We start from the raw sequence: 14,405 nt of genomic DNA, 5'->3' as shown, positions 1-14,405 counted from the left end.
TTGTTGTATTCAAAAATTCAAAGAGGGCAAAGAGGGGAATGTGACCTTTTGCTTCACCAATGGAAAGATTACAGAATCAACAATTTCAGTTCATTAAAGGATCTGCAAATGCGTGTGAATCCAACATAACCTACATTTAGCCCATCTTTGTAACTATTAGTGAATAATATATTACAATAAAATCTGGCTACAATGGCCACTTCGGAACTAATTTCAAGTGATCCTTATTGCCAAGAGAACCAGTCTTAGTGTTCAAATCCCCCAAAAATGTATTTTTGGGACAGATTATTAAGGAGAGGTAACCGTGCAACTATTGAATTTAATTACACCCCTACACTACACTCACGTGTTTCTCCCCCTTCTGCTGCAGGTAACCTGCTCCCAGGTCTCTCTCAGTATCATTTCTAACTTGCTGTACATGTACAACAATGGTGCGGGTTGACTCGACCTGCGAAATGACTTACCTGCATTTAGCACCTATCTCTCGCCCGCCTGCCTGCCAGAGATCAGGATCACGACTGGTGGAATCATAGAAAGATTCTGCGTGTTGCTAGTTCCAGGGTGAAAAGCATTGTTATACACTAGGCAGTTCCTAAAACAGCTCAATGTATCTGTACCAAATAACAAGCATGCACTTCACAAGTAATCATGAAACATAATATAAATGTGTTATCTGCAAGTCTTAGGATAGATTTATTTTGAGAATATAAGAAAGGATATATGCCATTTTCTTACGACAATGAACTATTCCTTTGTAAATTATACTTGCAAACACTTAATTTTGCTTCAACCCAGAGCTAGAGAGGAGGAGATTTCATTTGTTTGAAGTTCCAGATTGGAGACTGTCTGTTCTGCACCCTTTTAGCCCGACCGGGTTACACATGAACTGTAGTAACCTCTACGGAGACTGCGTTTTCTCAGGCGTTTGGGGGGTGGAGGGGGGTTGATCATCTCATGAGCTTGTGGTCCAGCCCTGCCTCTCCTCTCATTGGACTGGGCTGAAAATCCAATCTGTCAGACCATGTGGCGTGTCGAGCCGGCGAATCAGCCATTTAAATAATGTAGAGAAGCATTGAGAAGCACAGTGCAGCCCGAGGCAGCGCAGAGGGGAGTAATACTGCATTAATACCAGTATTGATTGAATACATCGCAAAACAAAGGAAGGCGAGAAAAATAAATATCCTGGATTTGACAGTACAGGTATGACTTCCACTTTTATATTATATATATATATATGTATATGAATGGTTGAATGACTGTGCAGAGCTATGATACCAGTCGCTCTAGCGCTGAACAAATGGCGGGGAGAACGGAAATAAGAACAAGGGCAAAAGCAACTTATTGCAAAGGGTTTTTACGGCGCGGATGGGTCTGCGCACTAACCTTGATGGAGAGAGCAAGCGGGTTACCCAGAACTGTACAAAGGTTTAGTGTTTCCTTTCTGTAAAAGAGTTAATTGATATCTCCAGGGCGCTGCGACTGAGCTCCTCTCTCATCTGATTAGTCTGATTATGTTGCAGTGGAGATAAGATTACAGTGCTGCCATTTTTATAGGGGTTCATCCTTGTGTTTTATTGTAACTGTTGTTTATGCCCGATTGAAGGTAAATTCAGGTTTAAAATGTTTTTTTGAAAAACGCATTAAGCACGGGTTTCGGTCGGTCAGATCTACATGTGTTTGAAGTTTGAAGTGTTTTTTTTAAATATAGAACACTCTGTCTGATCTGTCTCCACGTTGCGGTTGCTGGGATGGACGACATGTTGCAATTGCTCCGAGAGGTGGAGGCAAGAATTTCACCATTCCGAATGTGTTAAGAACCTCCCATTAGACGAGCTAGGTGGGGGTGTGTGTGGGGGTTGAAGTCATTGTGTGAGTGCACTGCTCCCAGCTTCTCGGACCTTTTAATATGCTGTGGGCTGAAATATATTCAGGAAAAAAAGGCACTGCTCAGTGCTTGATTTCAAATGTATGAATTTGATCTGAAATTGACAACCAGGCTGCAATAGAAAAGCAAGAAGTATGCAGCATTGCAGCATTGCTCCTACAGTAATGGAGAGGCGTTCTGCATAAATAATGCAGTCAGTTTTACTGAGTAAGATTTAACTCTAATTTATGCCTGATGCATACGCTTCCTGAAAATTACAGCCTCACTGTGCTGTGCCTTGTGGCTTTACAGGCCTATAATAACATGTAAATATAAATTTGTTTGAATTTCATTGATCGTTTTAGCCCAATCCAATCATTTCCCTGAAAGTGTGTGCATTAGCTGCTGTTAAACATATTTTTAACCTGGCTCCAAATCCAGCCCTTGGACATTGTTCAATTTTTGAGCAGATGGCCGATAATTGGTTTAAAATGAAAGTTACTGCTTCCCATGCAATACACCTACACTTGGCAGATTTCCACTGAGCTGCTTGATTTATATTTAGGATGTTGAATGCAGATCTGTGCAATTTTGTTCTGCATTAATTCATATTTTAAGAAATGTATAGTAAAGAATTACAACATCTGATTGAACCAGATTAGAGCTCTGACTACTATTTAACATGCAAAAACTGTTTCGTTGTAATCTATCAGTCTGGGATTAAAACTGCCCTAATTCACAGATGCTCTATTTTTATTTAACTACAAAAATCCTAATTTGAAAAAAAAACTCTGTGCTAACACATACATAGAAATCAAAAAAGCTGGCCTGTTAAAAGCTTGTTTTTCTACCAGTGCCAATTTGTTAGGAAGTATTCTCAGTGAATGTTAATTTCAGGAATTCAGTTTTAGGAATATTCATCTTGTGTATTTGTATTATTGACAACAACAAAAATAACTTGCATTTATATAGTGCTTTCAACATAGAAAAAGTTCCAAGGTGTCTCACAGAGGTGTAAGGAAAAATGGACTCTGAGACAAAGGAGAAGAGATTAGGGGTTACTAAAAACTTGGCTAAAGAGGTGGGTTTTAAGGAGGGCCTTAAAGAAGGAGAGGGATTTAGAGAGGAAATTTCAGAGAGTGGGATCTAGGTGGCTAAAGGCACAGCCATCAATAGTGGGGTGAAGGGAGGGAGGGATGTAAAAGAAGCCAGAGTCAGAGAAACTGAGATCACAGGGGGTGGGCTGGGGCTGTAGGGCTGGAGGAGGTTACAGAGATAGGGATGGGTGAGATGATGTAGGGATTTACACATGAGGTTGAGAATTTTAAATTTCAGGTGGTGAGGGACCAAGGGCCAATGTGGTCAGCGAGGGCAGGGGTGATGGGTCCGTGTGACTCTGTGTGGGATAGGATATGGGCAACTGAGGTTTATGGAGGGTGGATGATTCAAAGTCATCCAGGAGAGTATTGGAATAATCGAGTCTGGAGCTAACAAAAAGCATGAATGAGGGTTTCAGCAGCAGAGGGTATGAGGTCGGATTGGAGGCGGGCGATGGTACAGAGTTGGAAGTGGGCAGTCTTTGGGAAGGAGAGGATATGAGGCTGGAAGCTCAGCTTGGAGTCGAACAGAACATAGAATTGCAAACAATCTAGTTCAGCATGGAACAGCGGCAAAGGTAAAGAGTTTGTGCTGGGGTCGAAGCTGATGGTTTCGATCTTCCAAATGTTTAACAGGGAAAATTTACGACTCATCCAAAACTGGATTTTGGATAAACAGTCTGACAGCACAGAGGCAGTGGGAGGGTCAAGAGAGGTGGTGGAGAGGTAGACTTGGGTGCCATCAGCATATATTTGGAAGCTGACCGCATGGCTTTGGATGACATCACGAGGAGACAGCATGTAGATGCTGAAGATGATGGGGCCAAGGCTGCTCAGAGGTTAAGGAGGATGAGGAGGGATCATGCACCATGGTCACAGTCACATGTTGTTTGTGACAGTGGTTAAGGCCGTTTCAATACTGTGGGAGGGACAGAAACCTGATTGGAGGGACTCAAAGGAAGTTTTAGGAGAGATAGGCATTGCCTCTAGGAGGTAACAACATGTTAAAGGACTTTGGAAAAGAAAGGGAGATTGGAGATGGGTTGGTAGTTAGTGAGAACAGAGGGTCAAGGGTAGAATTTTTGATGGGGAAATAATGGCAGCAGTTGTAAAAGGTAGGGGCACAGAGGGAAATATTTACAATGTCAGCTAGGGGAGTTGGTTGGGGTCGAGGGAACAGGAGGAAGGTCTCATGAATGAGATCAGTTTAGAGAGGGGCAGCAGAGGAGATGGGGAGGGGGGATCTATAGAAAGAAGAGGATTCAAAGCTAGGCTGGGGATGGGATGGGGAGTTTAGGCTTAATAGACAGAGGAAAGGTGAAGCAGCAGAGGCACCTGAATTAATGATCCCTATCTTGGAGATGAAGAAATCCATCAGCTTGTTGTTAGAGGTCAAGGTGGAAGGAGCAGGGAAAAGTGGTTTAAGGACATGGTTGGTAATAGAGAAAAGGAGCTGGGGTTATCTTTTCCCTCTAGGATGATCATAAAGTAGTAGGCCATTTTGGTAGAGGAGAGCAAGTCCTGTTAGAGCTTGATGTGGTCAAGCTAGATTTGGCGATGGATAGCTAAGCCAGTTGTATGACAGGCACACTGAAGTTTATGCCCCTTGGATTTGAGGGAGCAACGATGGTGGTCACACTATGGGGAACGACCGGGATGAGAGAGAGAGTAAAGGTTTTGCTGGGGACAAGGGCATCAAGAGATAGAAGTGAGAGTGGTTGAGCAAATCAGCAGTTGTAGAATGGAGCTGGTAAATGGAAGGCCAAAGACTAGGCATTATGGTGTTTGAGAGTGCAGCTGTAAGTGACTTGGGGTGAAGTTTTTCCAGAAGTGGACACAGAAGGAAGTGAGGTTGAAGTGGACGTGTAAGTAAAGAGTTGCCCCCCCCCTCCCAAGCCAGTTTCAGTTAAAGCCAGGATGTAAATATGACATCCACAATGAGGTTGTTGATGGCAAAGGCCTTGTTCACAGGTTAACAGACATTCTGGAGGGAAATGAGCAGGGAAGTGATTTTTGATCCACTGGCAGAGTCCAGGGAGGCAGTGGGGTGGGGATGCAGTGAGCGAAATGGGAAGGAGGTTGATGAAATTAGTCCTCAGTAAGTGCATTGGATAGGAAAGTGTTTGGGAGAGAAGATGGGGCAGTTGGGGTTACTGCTCTTAAGGAGGCAATAACAGGTGCTACAATAGGCTTGTCAGAGAACACTGAGAGAGGCACAACAGGTAGTTCTGAATTCCTCCAATCACTGAACCAGAATCTAAGGGCAAACAGGTGAGGCCAATGGTATAACTATGTACACTACATGGTACTAAAATTGACTTCCACTGTGAAAAGTACTATATTTTCATAATCAGTGGTATTAAGAAGAATTGTTTTCCACTGTCTACATATAGGATGGAAAAAGAAAATTGGTGGCATTTGTGACACCATAGATTTAATAGAAGCAAAAAAAATCAATTTTAGTACAGCAGCAGGAAAGATACAAAGAAATTTTGCAAGTACCAAGTCACTCCTTCCTTTCACTTAAATGCAGTGAATGGAAATTAATGTGCAACCTCAGCAAACTTCTGATCACCTTCCTGTCAGTCTTTTTAGGTGAAGAATTTAGATTAACTTTATAACCAGTGCATTGATTTATATTAATATCACAAAACAGAAGTTTCTCCCACTACCCAGAACAACATTTTTTTAAATAAAGGATTTTTTGGCAGAGGAATCCCATATCTAGGTATGAACTGTAAATAACATTTTCTGCAGGGATCTAGAGCAGAGCTTTCAGCAGCTCATAAAAATGTGAGGCTGAATGTTCATTGTCTTGTATTCACAGTAAAATAGCTTTGAGCCCCGAAAACCGTGAGGGCTGAGGCCTGCTGTTACTGTACAATGGAAAAGCTCAGTTAGCTAAGACCGGGTGTGTGAGAACATTGGAGATCTCTCGATATAGACAACAGACCGTTACTAGGAGCTGGGAAAGTTCTACTGAATGGTTTCAGTTAGCCTTGAATCAAAGCACAATTCAGATCAGTTCTGTACAATGCTGTGACTTTAGAATGCAGCAGGGTAGCTTTGGTTTTGGTTAAGGACATTGAATAATTTGTTGCTGATGCTGTTAGCAATGGTAGTACTGTCCACGTGAAAGTGTTTGAAAACAGAAGCCAGGCTTCAGAATTTTTCTTTAACAAGCATTGTTTTCTTGATGCTATTACTTCCATGCAGATTTTGAGATCATTTTCTTTAGCTATGTGTTATTAGTTAGGGATAGTGGGGTTTTCAGTTTTCTTGCATTGTTTGCTGTTTTTGGAGTGCTAATGTACTTCAGTGGGACATTAAATCAGTGAGCACCATATACAGTATAGGTTGATCACTGAGCACCATATACAGTATAGGTTGATCACTGAGCACCATATACAGTATAGGTTGATCAGTGAGCACCATATACAGTATAGGTTGATCACAGCACCATATACAGTATAGGTTGATCACTGAGCACCATATACAGTATAGGTTGATCACTGAGCACCATATACAGTATAGGTTGATCACTGAGCACCATATACAGTATAGGTTGATCACTGAGCACCATATACAGTATAGGTTGATCATCTGATCATAGAGTAGACCTTTAAACTGTTGCAGACAAATGAATGAAATTAACCTTTATCTAATACATCAAGCATGTGCCCAATGTCCCTATTATGAGAACACTTCACTAATCTGTTTTTATAAAGTTTCCTATATTGAAAGAAACAATATTATTGTCCTGATATAGGGCTCAAGGTTGCAGATTTCTTACAAAGGATCACCAATATCTGATAACCAGTAACAATGCAGTGAGCCTGTGTTAGAAAATGTCCATGGCCCAATATACCAGCTACTATCACTTGGTCCTTGCTAAATGTACTAGTTTTGAATTTAGCTAATTATGTTAACTTAAAGCTTTGTGAAACCCAGCTGGCATGGGAGGGAGGGAAGGGGGAGGGTTTGAGTGGGCGGGGAGGGGTGGTTGGGGGGTGCTGCTGTAGGTGCTGTCCTGATTATGGTTTGCACCAGAAGAAAGTCAATATGTAGGCTTGAGTTGGACACTTTGGGAATTTTCTGTGTGGCTGCAGCTTTGGGATGTTCTTGGCATTCACCCAATTAGCAACAAGGACCTTTTGCAACAAGGCAAAAGATTAAATTAATCTAATTGTCTCAGCAGAAAAATTTATCAGGAACAGTAAATTAAAAATCATCTGCCAAAACTGATAAAAATGTGAATGGAATAAGCAAGATTCATGTTTGGCTTCACTTTTCTTTTAAATTATTCTTTTCTGCTCTTACTGACGTCAATATTATCTTCCCAAATCTAACTGGGAAGGGATTTGCTTCCCAACACATCCCGTGTATTCTGTAGAACAGAACATTTAAATCAATAGTTTTCAAGAAGAAAATGTAAAAGAGGACCAAAGAAGAGTGGGATAATGGTGGGGCGAGAGACAAAGGAAAAAGATGATTTACTTTAATTTTCTTTAAATAATTTCCCCAGCAATATTGAGCCAACAATATGACTGAATTGGAAGGAAATACAGCATGCAAACCAGGGATGAAAATGTAAGACATAATTAAATGTTATCTTTTAAACTTGACTTCAGTGCTGTATTGGCAGGTGTCCCTGGTGTAGAACTGTGGTAAGGAGGTTGGAGTACTGTTAGTTCCCACAGAGATACTGACATTACAATATAAAACAAAATGATACAAAGTATTTAAAAAAACAGACTGAAGTACAGACCACCACTGCCTACGCTATATATTTCACTTACTGTAATGGGAATTGTTACTAATTGATCTAATTTATGATCTGTAATAGTTTAGGGAAAATGATCCAAGTTTTTAAAAGGGAATTCGGGGGAATGTTTATAAGTTCATTGTACTGAACCAGGAGAAAACTAGAAAACATGATTATCAGCTAAGGAAGCTTTGAGCTAAATGTAACTGAAGCAAAAACTACTTCACAGTTAAGGATTGTTAACTTGTAGTTGCCCTGAAGACTGAGCTAATAAATCCACTGAACCATACAGATTATGATGTGGAGATGCCGGTGATGGACTGGGGTTGACAATTGTAAACAATTTTACAACACCAAGTTATAGTCCAGCAATTTTATTTTAAATTCACAAGCTTTCGGAGGCTTCCTCCTTCCTCAGGTGAACGAAATGAAATCATTTCATTTCGTTCACCTGAGGAAGGAGGAAGCCTCCGAAAGCTTGTGAATTTAAAATAAAATTGCTGGACCATACAGATTAGGAAGATTCTAGGTCCAATCACTGGTCTGTGCTGAGTTAGCTGATCTCAGCCATGGTGCTAATTTTGACCTCAGTGCCTGGGAAAGAGAGGGCAACAAAAAGGTCATGTGAGAATGTGTATATGTGAAGATAGGTGAGGACAATATCTGGCTCTCTTGTGATGCATCCCATGGTAAAATAGCCTGCTGGCACTCATTGTCTAGGATTACACGTGAAGAATGGCGAGGCACTGATGGGAGATTGGAGTACAGTCTGTACTGGAGGGTGGCTATCACCTATGGAGCAACATCCCAGCACAAGTCAGCATTTTTAGGAGAGAAGAGGAGAAAAAAGAATTGTTAGCTGAAGGAACAGTTGCTACGAAGGTACTATTGAGAGAAAAGAAAGGGGGTCGGAGGAGCAGAACCAGGAAGAGGGGTCAGTGAATGCAGCTTTCTAAGTTCAAGGGTGTTAGTCTTGCTGAAGGGGATCATGATTTCTCTATGCCTGCTTGCTCCAGCCTGGGGAGGGGGGTTGACTTACTAATAGATTCATCAATTGACTTCCTTTTTAATACATTTTGATGACCTTGTACTTAGCTTGTTTTTCTGCTAGGTTGAGTGGGATAAAAATGGAATTTTAACATTATTTTCAAAAATATTAGTTTCTGCATGTCGTATTTCAGTGATGTGATACCGATTTGACATGACATTAAATATATAAGTTGAAAATCTCTGCAGCTAAATTGCAAAAATATAACAGAACTTGCAAATGAGAGACTTGAATAATTAGATCTACACTTTTTGTGTTGATATTTTCAATACATTCTGCAACTGTCAAATATACCAACTAATTTACCTACTCACTGAAATCTCGGAAATCTATTCAAGCATCTGTTCAATAATGTCACTTAGAAATCTGAAATTCTGAAGAAGAATAATTCAGTCCGCCTGACGACATTTGGCAGTATCAGTGTACTGAGAATACTGTGCCGATTTCAGGTGCTGGTGCTTTAATGTTACGTTGATATTTTTCTTATTATGGCTAACATAGGTAACATTTACACTTCCAGAAATAACTATAATAACTTGAACTGAATGTGTATGATTTGGAAATAGTTGTGAATGCTGCATTTGTGATAACATAATTATAGGTTATTAAGGTGTATGCTGTGGTTTCAGTGCTTCTGTCCCATGGACAGGTTCTGTATTTTATAAGATTTTGACCATCAAATACAGGAGTCAAGAAGGAAAATAGAATCGACAGGATTCCAATCCAGAGCACCTCTGCCATCCAATTTGATTCTGTTATTTTCCGACCTGACCTATCTGTTCCTCTCCTCCGTTTGTCTGCCCTTTTCCCACCCAACCTGAATCCCTTTATCACCTGTTCTGTGTCATTCCTGCCCTACTCCTAGTGGCCCTGCCTCTGTAAAAATCTGTAGGCTTCTGCATCAATCACAAAACTAGGATATTCCTCCTTTCCTACAACGTGAACCTCAGTCTATTTTCTGTTGTGAGAATAAACCAGTTTTGCATTACTGAAAAGACTGCACTATCCCTGCCTCATACTGGCATTTTCTAACTCTCACTCTGAGTGCAGGAGGCAGCAGACAGATGCACAAGAAACAAGGTGTATGGGACAGGAGGGGGCTGAACAAATGGAAGAGGGACAGGATTAGACAGGAGAGAGACAGGCAGGTACATTAACTGAGAGAGAAACATACAAGTAGCCAAGGAGAGTGGAGGTCAGAAGATTAACTATGCATGAGGGATATAGAACATAAACATTAGAAAGCAGGTAGAGTTTAAAAAAAACAAAGATAGAAACAATCTTTATATATGTTCAAATGCAAAATACTGCGGATGCTGGAAATCTGAAATAAAAACAGAAAATGCTGGAAATACTCAGCAATCAGGCAGCATCTGTGGAGAAACAATCAGAGTTAACATGACAGGTCGATGACCCTTCATCAGAACTGGTTTATATTTGTTCAGCCATGTGTCTGACACAGAAATCTATGACCATTTTTAAGAGTGTCCAATTCAAATTGCTGAGAAATTTACACCCACTTGAAAGAAATGAAGAACTTCCATTTGTATTGTTCCTTTCATACCCAATAAATTACTTCTGAAGTGTAGTCACTATTGTCCTGTAGACAGATGTGGCAGTCAAAATTATGCTCAGCAAGGGCCCACAGACAGCAAATGAGGTAAATGACCAGTTAATCTTTTTTTTTTGGTAGAGTTGGTTTGGGGATGAATGTTGGCCAGGGCTTGATGAACAGTGCCAGCAACCACTGCCTCATTGGGAGTTGTCCTTCTGAGGCTGGTGAGTAGGATTCTGTTTGAGGCATGCATACCCTCAGTGTTATAGAGTACAGTTGTAGTTTCTATCCACAATAAGGGGGTTCTTACTGAGCCCAAAAACTACTCCTGAATATCACTGCTTTCAGTGGTTTTTAAGGTGGTTCTATGGGTTGTCACAGCAGGCATCTGATGTTCTGGAGGCCTTCAGAGTAACCAGAAAGCAACTGGTTATGGCCTTTTACAACAACAATTTATATAGCATTTTTAATGTAGAAAAATGTCCTAAGGTACTTACAGAGGAATGTTAAGAAAAAAAGAATGATACCAAGCCATAGAAGGAGAGTTAAGAAAGGCCACCAAATGTTTGGTTGAAGACATAGGTTTTAAGAAGATTTTTAAAGGTGTAGAGAGGCAGAGGGGTTTAGGGAGGGAGTTCCAGAGAACAGGCTGAGGTAGCTAAAGCCTCTGGTGCCGATAGTGGGGTGAAGGAAGGGGGAATGCACCTTAGGCAGAGTCCTGGGGACTGAAAGGCACTGGAGGGAACGGAAGGCAAGATGATGTTGCAGAGTTAAGATGGAGGAGAGGCCATGGAAAGATTTAAAGACGAGGACCTAGATTTTAAATTCAGTGCATTGGAACACAGAAAGCCAGTGTTGGTCATCCAGGACAGGAGTGATGGGCAAGCAGGACTTTGTGAGGCACGGGATGCAGATAGCAGATTTTGAGATGTAAGGAGTCGCACAACACCAGGTTATAGTCCAACAGCTTTATTTGAAATCACAAGCTTTCGGAGCTTTGCTCCTTCGTCAGGTGAAGTGTTTGGGTTTATGGACAGTGAAGGATAGGAGGCCAACAAGAGGTTGGGGAGGAAGGGGTGTTGAGGAGTGTTGGAGAATTTGTGTCCAGAGGTGACAAAAGATTTGGTGTGAAGACAGTGAGGTAGGAGTGGAGGCAGACGAAGTTGCAGAGGAAATAATAGTGTTTGTGATCAATAGAAAATGGGTTTTGAAGCTCAGTTCTGTTTGTGCTGAACAAGAGAGAAACAGGAGAGAGAAGTAAAAAAAGAGCAGTCAGAAAAGTAAGCAGCAAAGAACATGGTAAAAAGCAACTTGACATTAAACATTAGTTTGCAAATATTAAACTTTAATGCCAGATAAAAAGGCAATGTTTACATGTGTGGAAAAATATGTAAACAAAGGGATGGAGAGCTTTGCATTATTTTTATACTTTAATTAGCACATAGGCATCTATGTACCTCTGGGGGAATGTAGAAGAAAAACCAAGTGGAGATGTTGGAAATGTATGTGATCCATTAAAAAGTCTGACCAGGATATGATAAGCAGTGTAGTTAAGAGCATTCTGTTGCCCCAGAGGGTATTTTTTTGGACTAGTGTAAGATCTTGACACTGCTCAGACTAGTGGTATCAAGTTTTGAAGATGCATCAACTGTATTTGTGCCTAATATAATTTCTAAAGAGCTGAAGGTGGCATTTGCCTGTGTGATGGCATAAGGTGATCCTTTGTTACAGTAATTCCTGTATTGGATCGAAGGAATCACACCCTGATCTTACAGAGCAACTACAGCCTGAGAGGCGAGAAAGTGACATTACATATGTCATCACTCCAATAGTGGCTGCATCTCTCCTGTTGTGTAATGGTCTAAACTATCAGTGTTTGAAAGGCGGTGCCTGAAAGACCTGGCTTCAGTTTTACACTTAAATAATACAGCGATTAAACTATTTTATTTTGAGGACATTAGTAATGTCTAATTAATGTCATGGTTTTATACAACTAAAGCTGAACTGTGCTTCTGGCTTTAATAAAAGCAATGCTGCAACTCAATAATCCTATAGACACATTAGGCCGTGTCTATAAACTGTCTGAAATTCCACATGGAAATTGGATTGAGAGTGCATTATTTGTGGTGTTATAAATAGAAGTTATTTAATTTGAACATTTCTGAAACTGATCATTTCTGTTGAGTTGATTTTGTTTGGCAATGTTCTCCGATGCGCTATTTTTCTCCATTCAGAGCAAATCAGCAAATGGAATTTAATTCCTCATACCCATTTGTTCCCTTGGCCTGCTGCACATGGGGTGTGAGCAGCAGCAACCTGTAAAGCCTGAGTCCCAGCCTGCCACCGGGGCCAATCACAGAGTCAGGATTGTCCTCTGGCTGATGTCCGTAGCTGGGCAGCAATCCTGCGAGTTTGAGCCAGACACCTTCTCTTTAAAAAGACAAATTGTGGCAAATTGGCAACACCTAAAACAGATTATCAGGTCATTTATTTGATTGCTGTTTGTGGGAACTTGCTGTGCACAATTTGGCTGCTGCGTTTACCTATATTACAACAGTGACTACACTTCAAAAGTACTTCATTGGCTGTAAAGCAATTTGGGACATCCTGAGGTTATGAAAGGTGCTGTATAAATATAATTTCTTCTTCTTTAATGGATTTTGTTGGTTTTTGTTGCAGCCTATGAGAAGAACTAAAATGGAGGATATTGTGATCGCAGGCATTGCAGGAAGACTGCCCGAGTCGGACAACCTGCAGGAATTTTGGGACAATCTCATCAATTGTGTTGATATGGTAACAGAAGATGATAGACGATGGAAAACAGGTGGGTATTGAGAGAGTAGAAATCGTTTGACCTTCATTTCTGTGATTAATGAGTATAATGGATTGGTGGAAAAGGTCAAGTAAAGAAACCTTATGCTCAGCATTGTCTACTGTGAACCTTTTTTGTAGTTTCCTTTTTAATAATGCTTTTATTAGTTTTTACTTAACGTCTGTTTTATGAATGTATTATTCACAAATACTTTGTAATAGATATATTTTATTGCTTTTAAAAAATGCAAACATTAGTGAAAGCAGAAATATAGGTGTGTGGCATTCTGGAGAAATGTTTAAAATGACGTAGAGATTTAGACAAGTAAAAAGGTTATTCATTTCCTTTTGTCACAGAATATTTTGTCTGCTTTTAAGTAAAAAATATCATTGTTCATTCCAGGTGACCACAATAATATGTTCCACTGTATTGATATATAAGACAAGAGAAGCTTCTCACTACAATTGTAACGTCAGTGCAAAATGGTTTAGCTCCTTCCCAGCACTAAAATTGTAGAGTAAATCAGGAGTAAGGGCTCGACCTGTCTCTGGAATGAAGTCATTAAATTTCCTGGAGGAAGGAGACCAACTCTGTTTTGCTCAAGAATCAAATCAGGCCCTTATTATGGGTTTACACTGCAGCTGCTTTACAGCAATGCTACAGTTATGGTACAAATGCAGCCTTAAGCTCTTTGAAGAATAAAGGTATTTCTCAGTTTTGAAAAAAAAATGAGTTTTTAATTATTCAGGAAGATGTGTGTCAGCTTGGCTCAGTTATTAACACTCTTTCCTCTAGGCCAGAAGGTGTGGACTGGAGCCTCATTCAACATTTTGAGTGCATTGTTGGAGGTGCTGTCCTTTGAGTGAGATGTTTATTACATAGAATTACACAGAATGTACAGCACAGAAACAACCCATTTGGCTCAACTGGTCCATGCTGGTGTTTATGCTCCACACGAGCTTCCTCCCTCCCTACTTCATCTAACCCTATCAGCATATCCTTCTGTTCCTTTCTTCCTCTAGCTTCCCCTTAACTGGATTTACACTAGTCGCCTCAACTACTCCTTGTGGTAGTGAGTTCCACATTCTAACCACTCTCTGGGTAAAGAAGTTTCTCCTGCATTCCCTATTGAATTTATTAGTGACTATCTTACATTTATGGCTCCTAGCTCTGGTCTCCCCCCACAAGTGGGAACATCTTCTCTACTTCTACCCTATCAAACCTTTCATAATCTTAAAGACCTCTTTCAGATCACCCCCCAGTC

At 40.6% G+C, this 14,405-nt stretch overlaps 1 protein-coding gene across 1 annotated transcript in view; it reads left to right on the top strand.

Annotated features, from left to right (window-relative positions):
• The first annotated feature begins 1,030 nt into the window (after positions 1-1,030).
• The window catches only part of fasn (fatty acid synthase), an 84,980-nt gene continuing 71,605 nt past the window's right edge, over positions 1,031-14,405 (top strand). Inside the window, exons 1-2 of the mRNA XM_068004162.1 lie at positions 1,031-1,200; positions 13,009-13,153. Coding sequence (XP_067860263.1) covers positions 13,012-13,153 — 142 coding nt within the window. The 5' untranslated portion in view covers positions 1,031-1,200; positions 13,009-13,011. The remainder of the gene's footprint in view (positions 1,201-13,008; positions 13,154-14,405) is intronic.

Source organism: Heptranchias perlo, chromosome 23, assembly GCF_035084215.1.
Source record: "Heptranchias perlo isolate sHepPer1 chromosome 23, sHepPer1.hap1, whole genome shotgun sequence".
Taxonomy (NCBI): Eukaryota; Metazoa; Chordata; class Chondrichthyes; order Hexanchiformes; family Hexanchidae; genus Heptranchias; species Heptranchias perlo.
The sequence above is the reverse complement of the archived record's forward strand: the minus strand, read 5'-3'. Positions and strand labels throughout refer to the sequence as shown.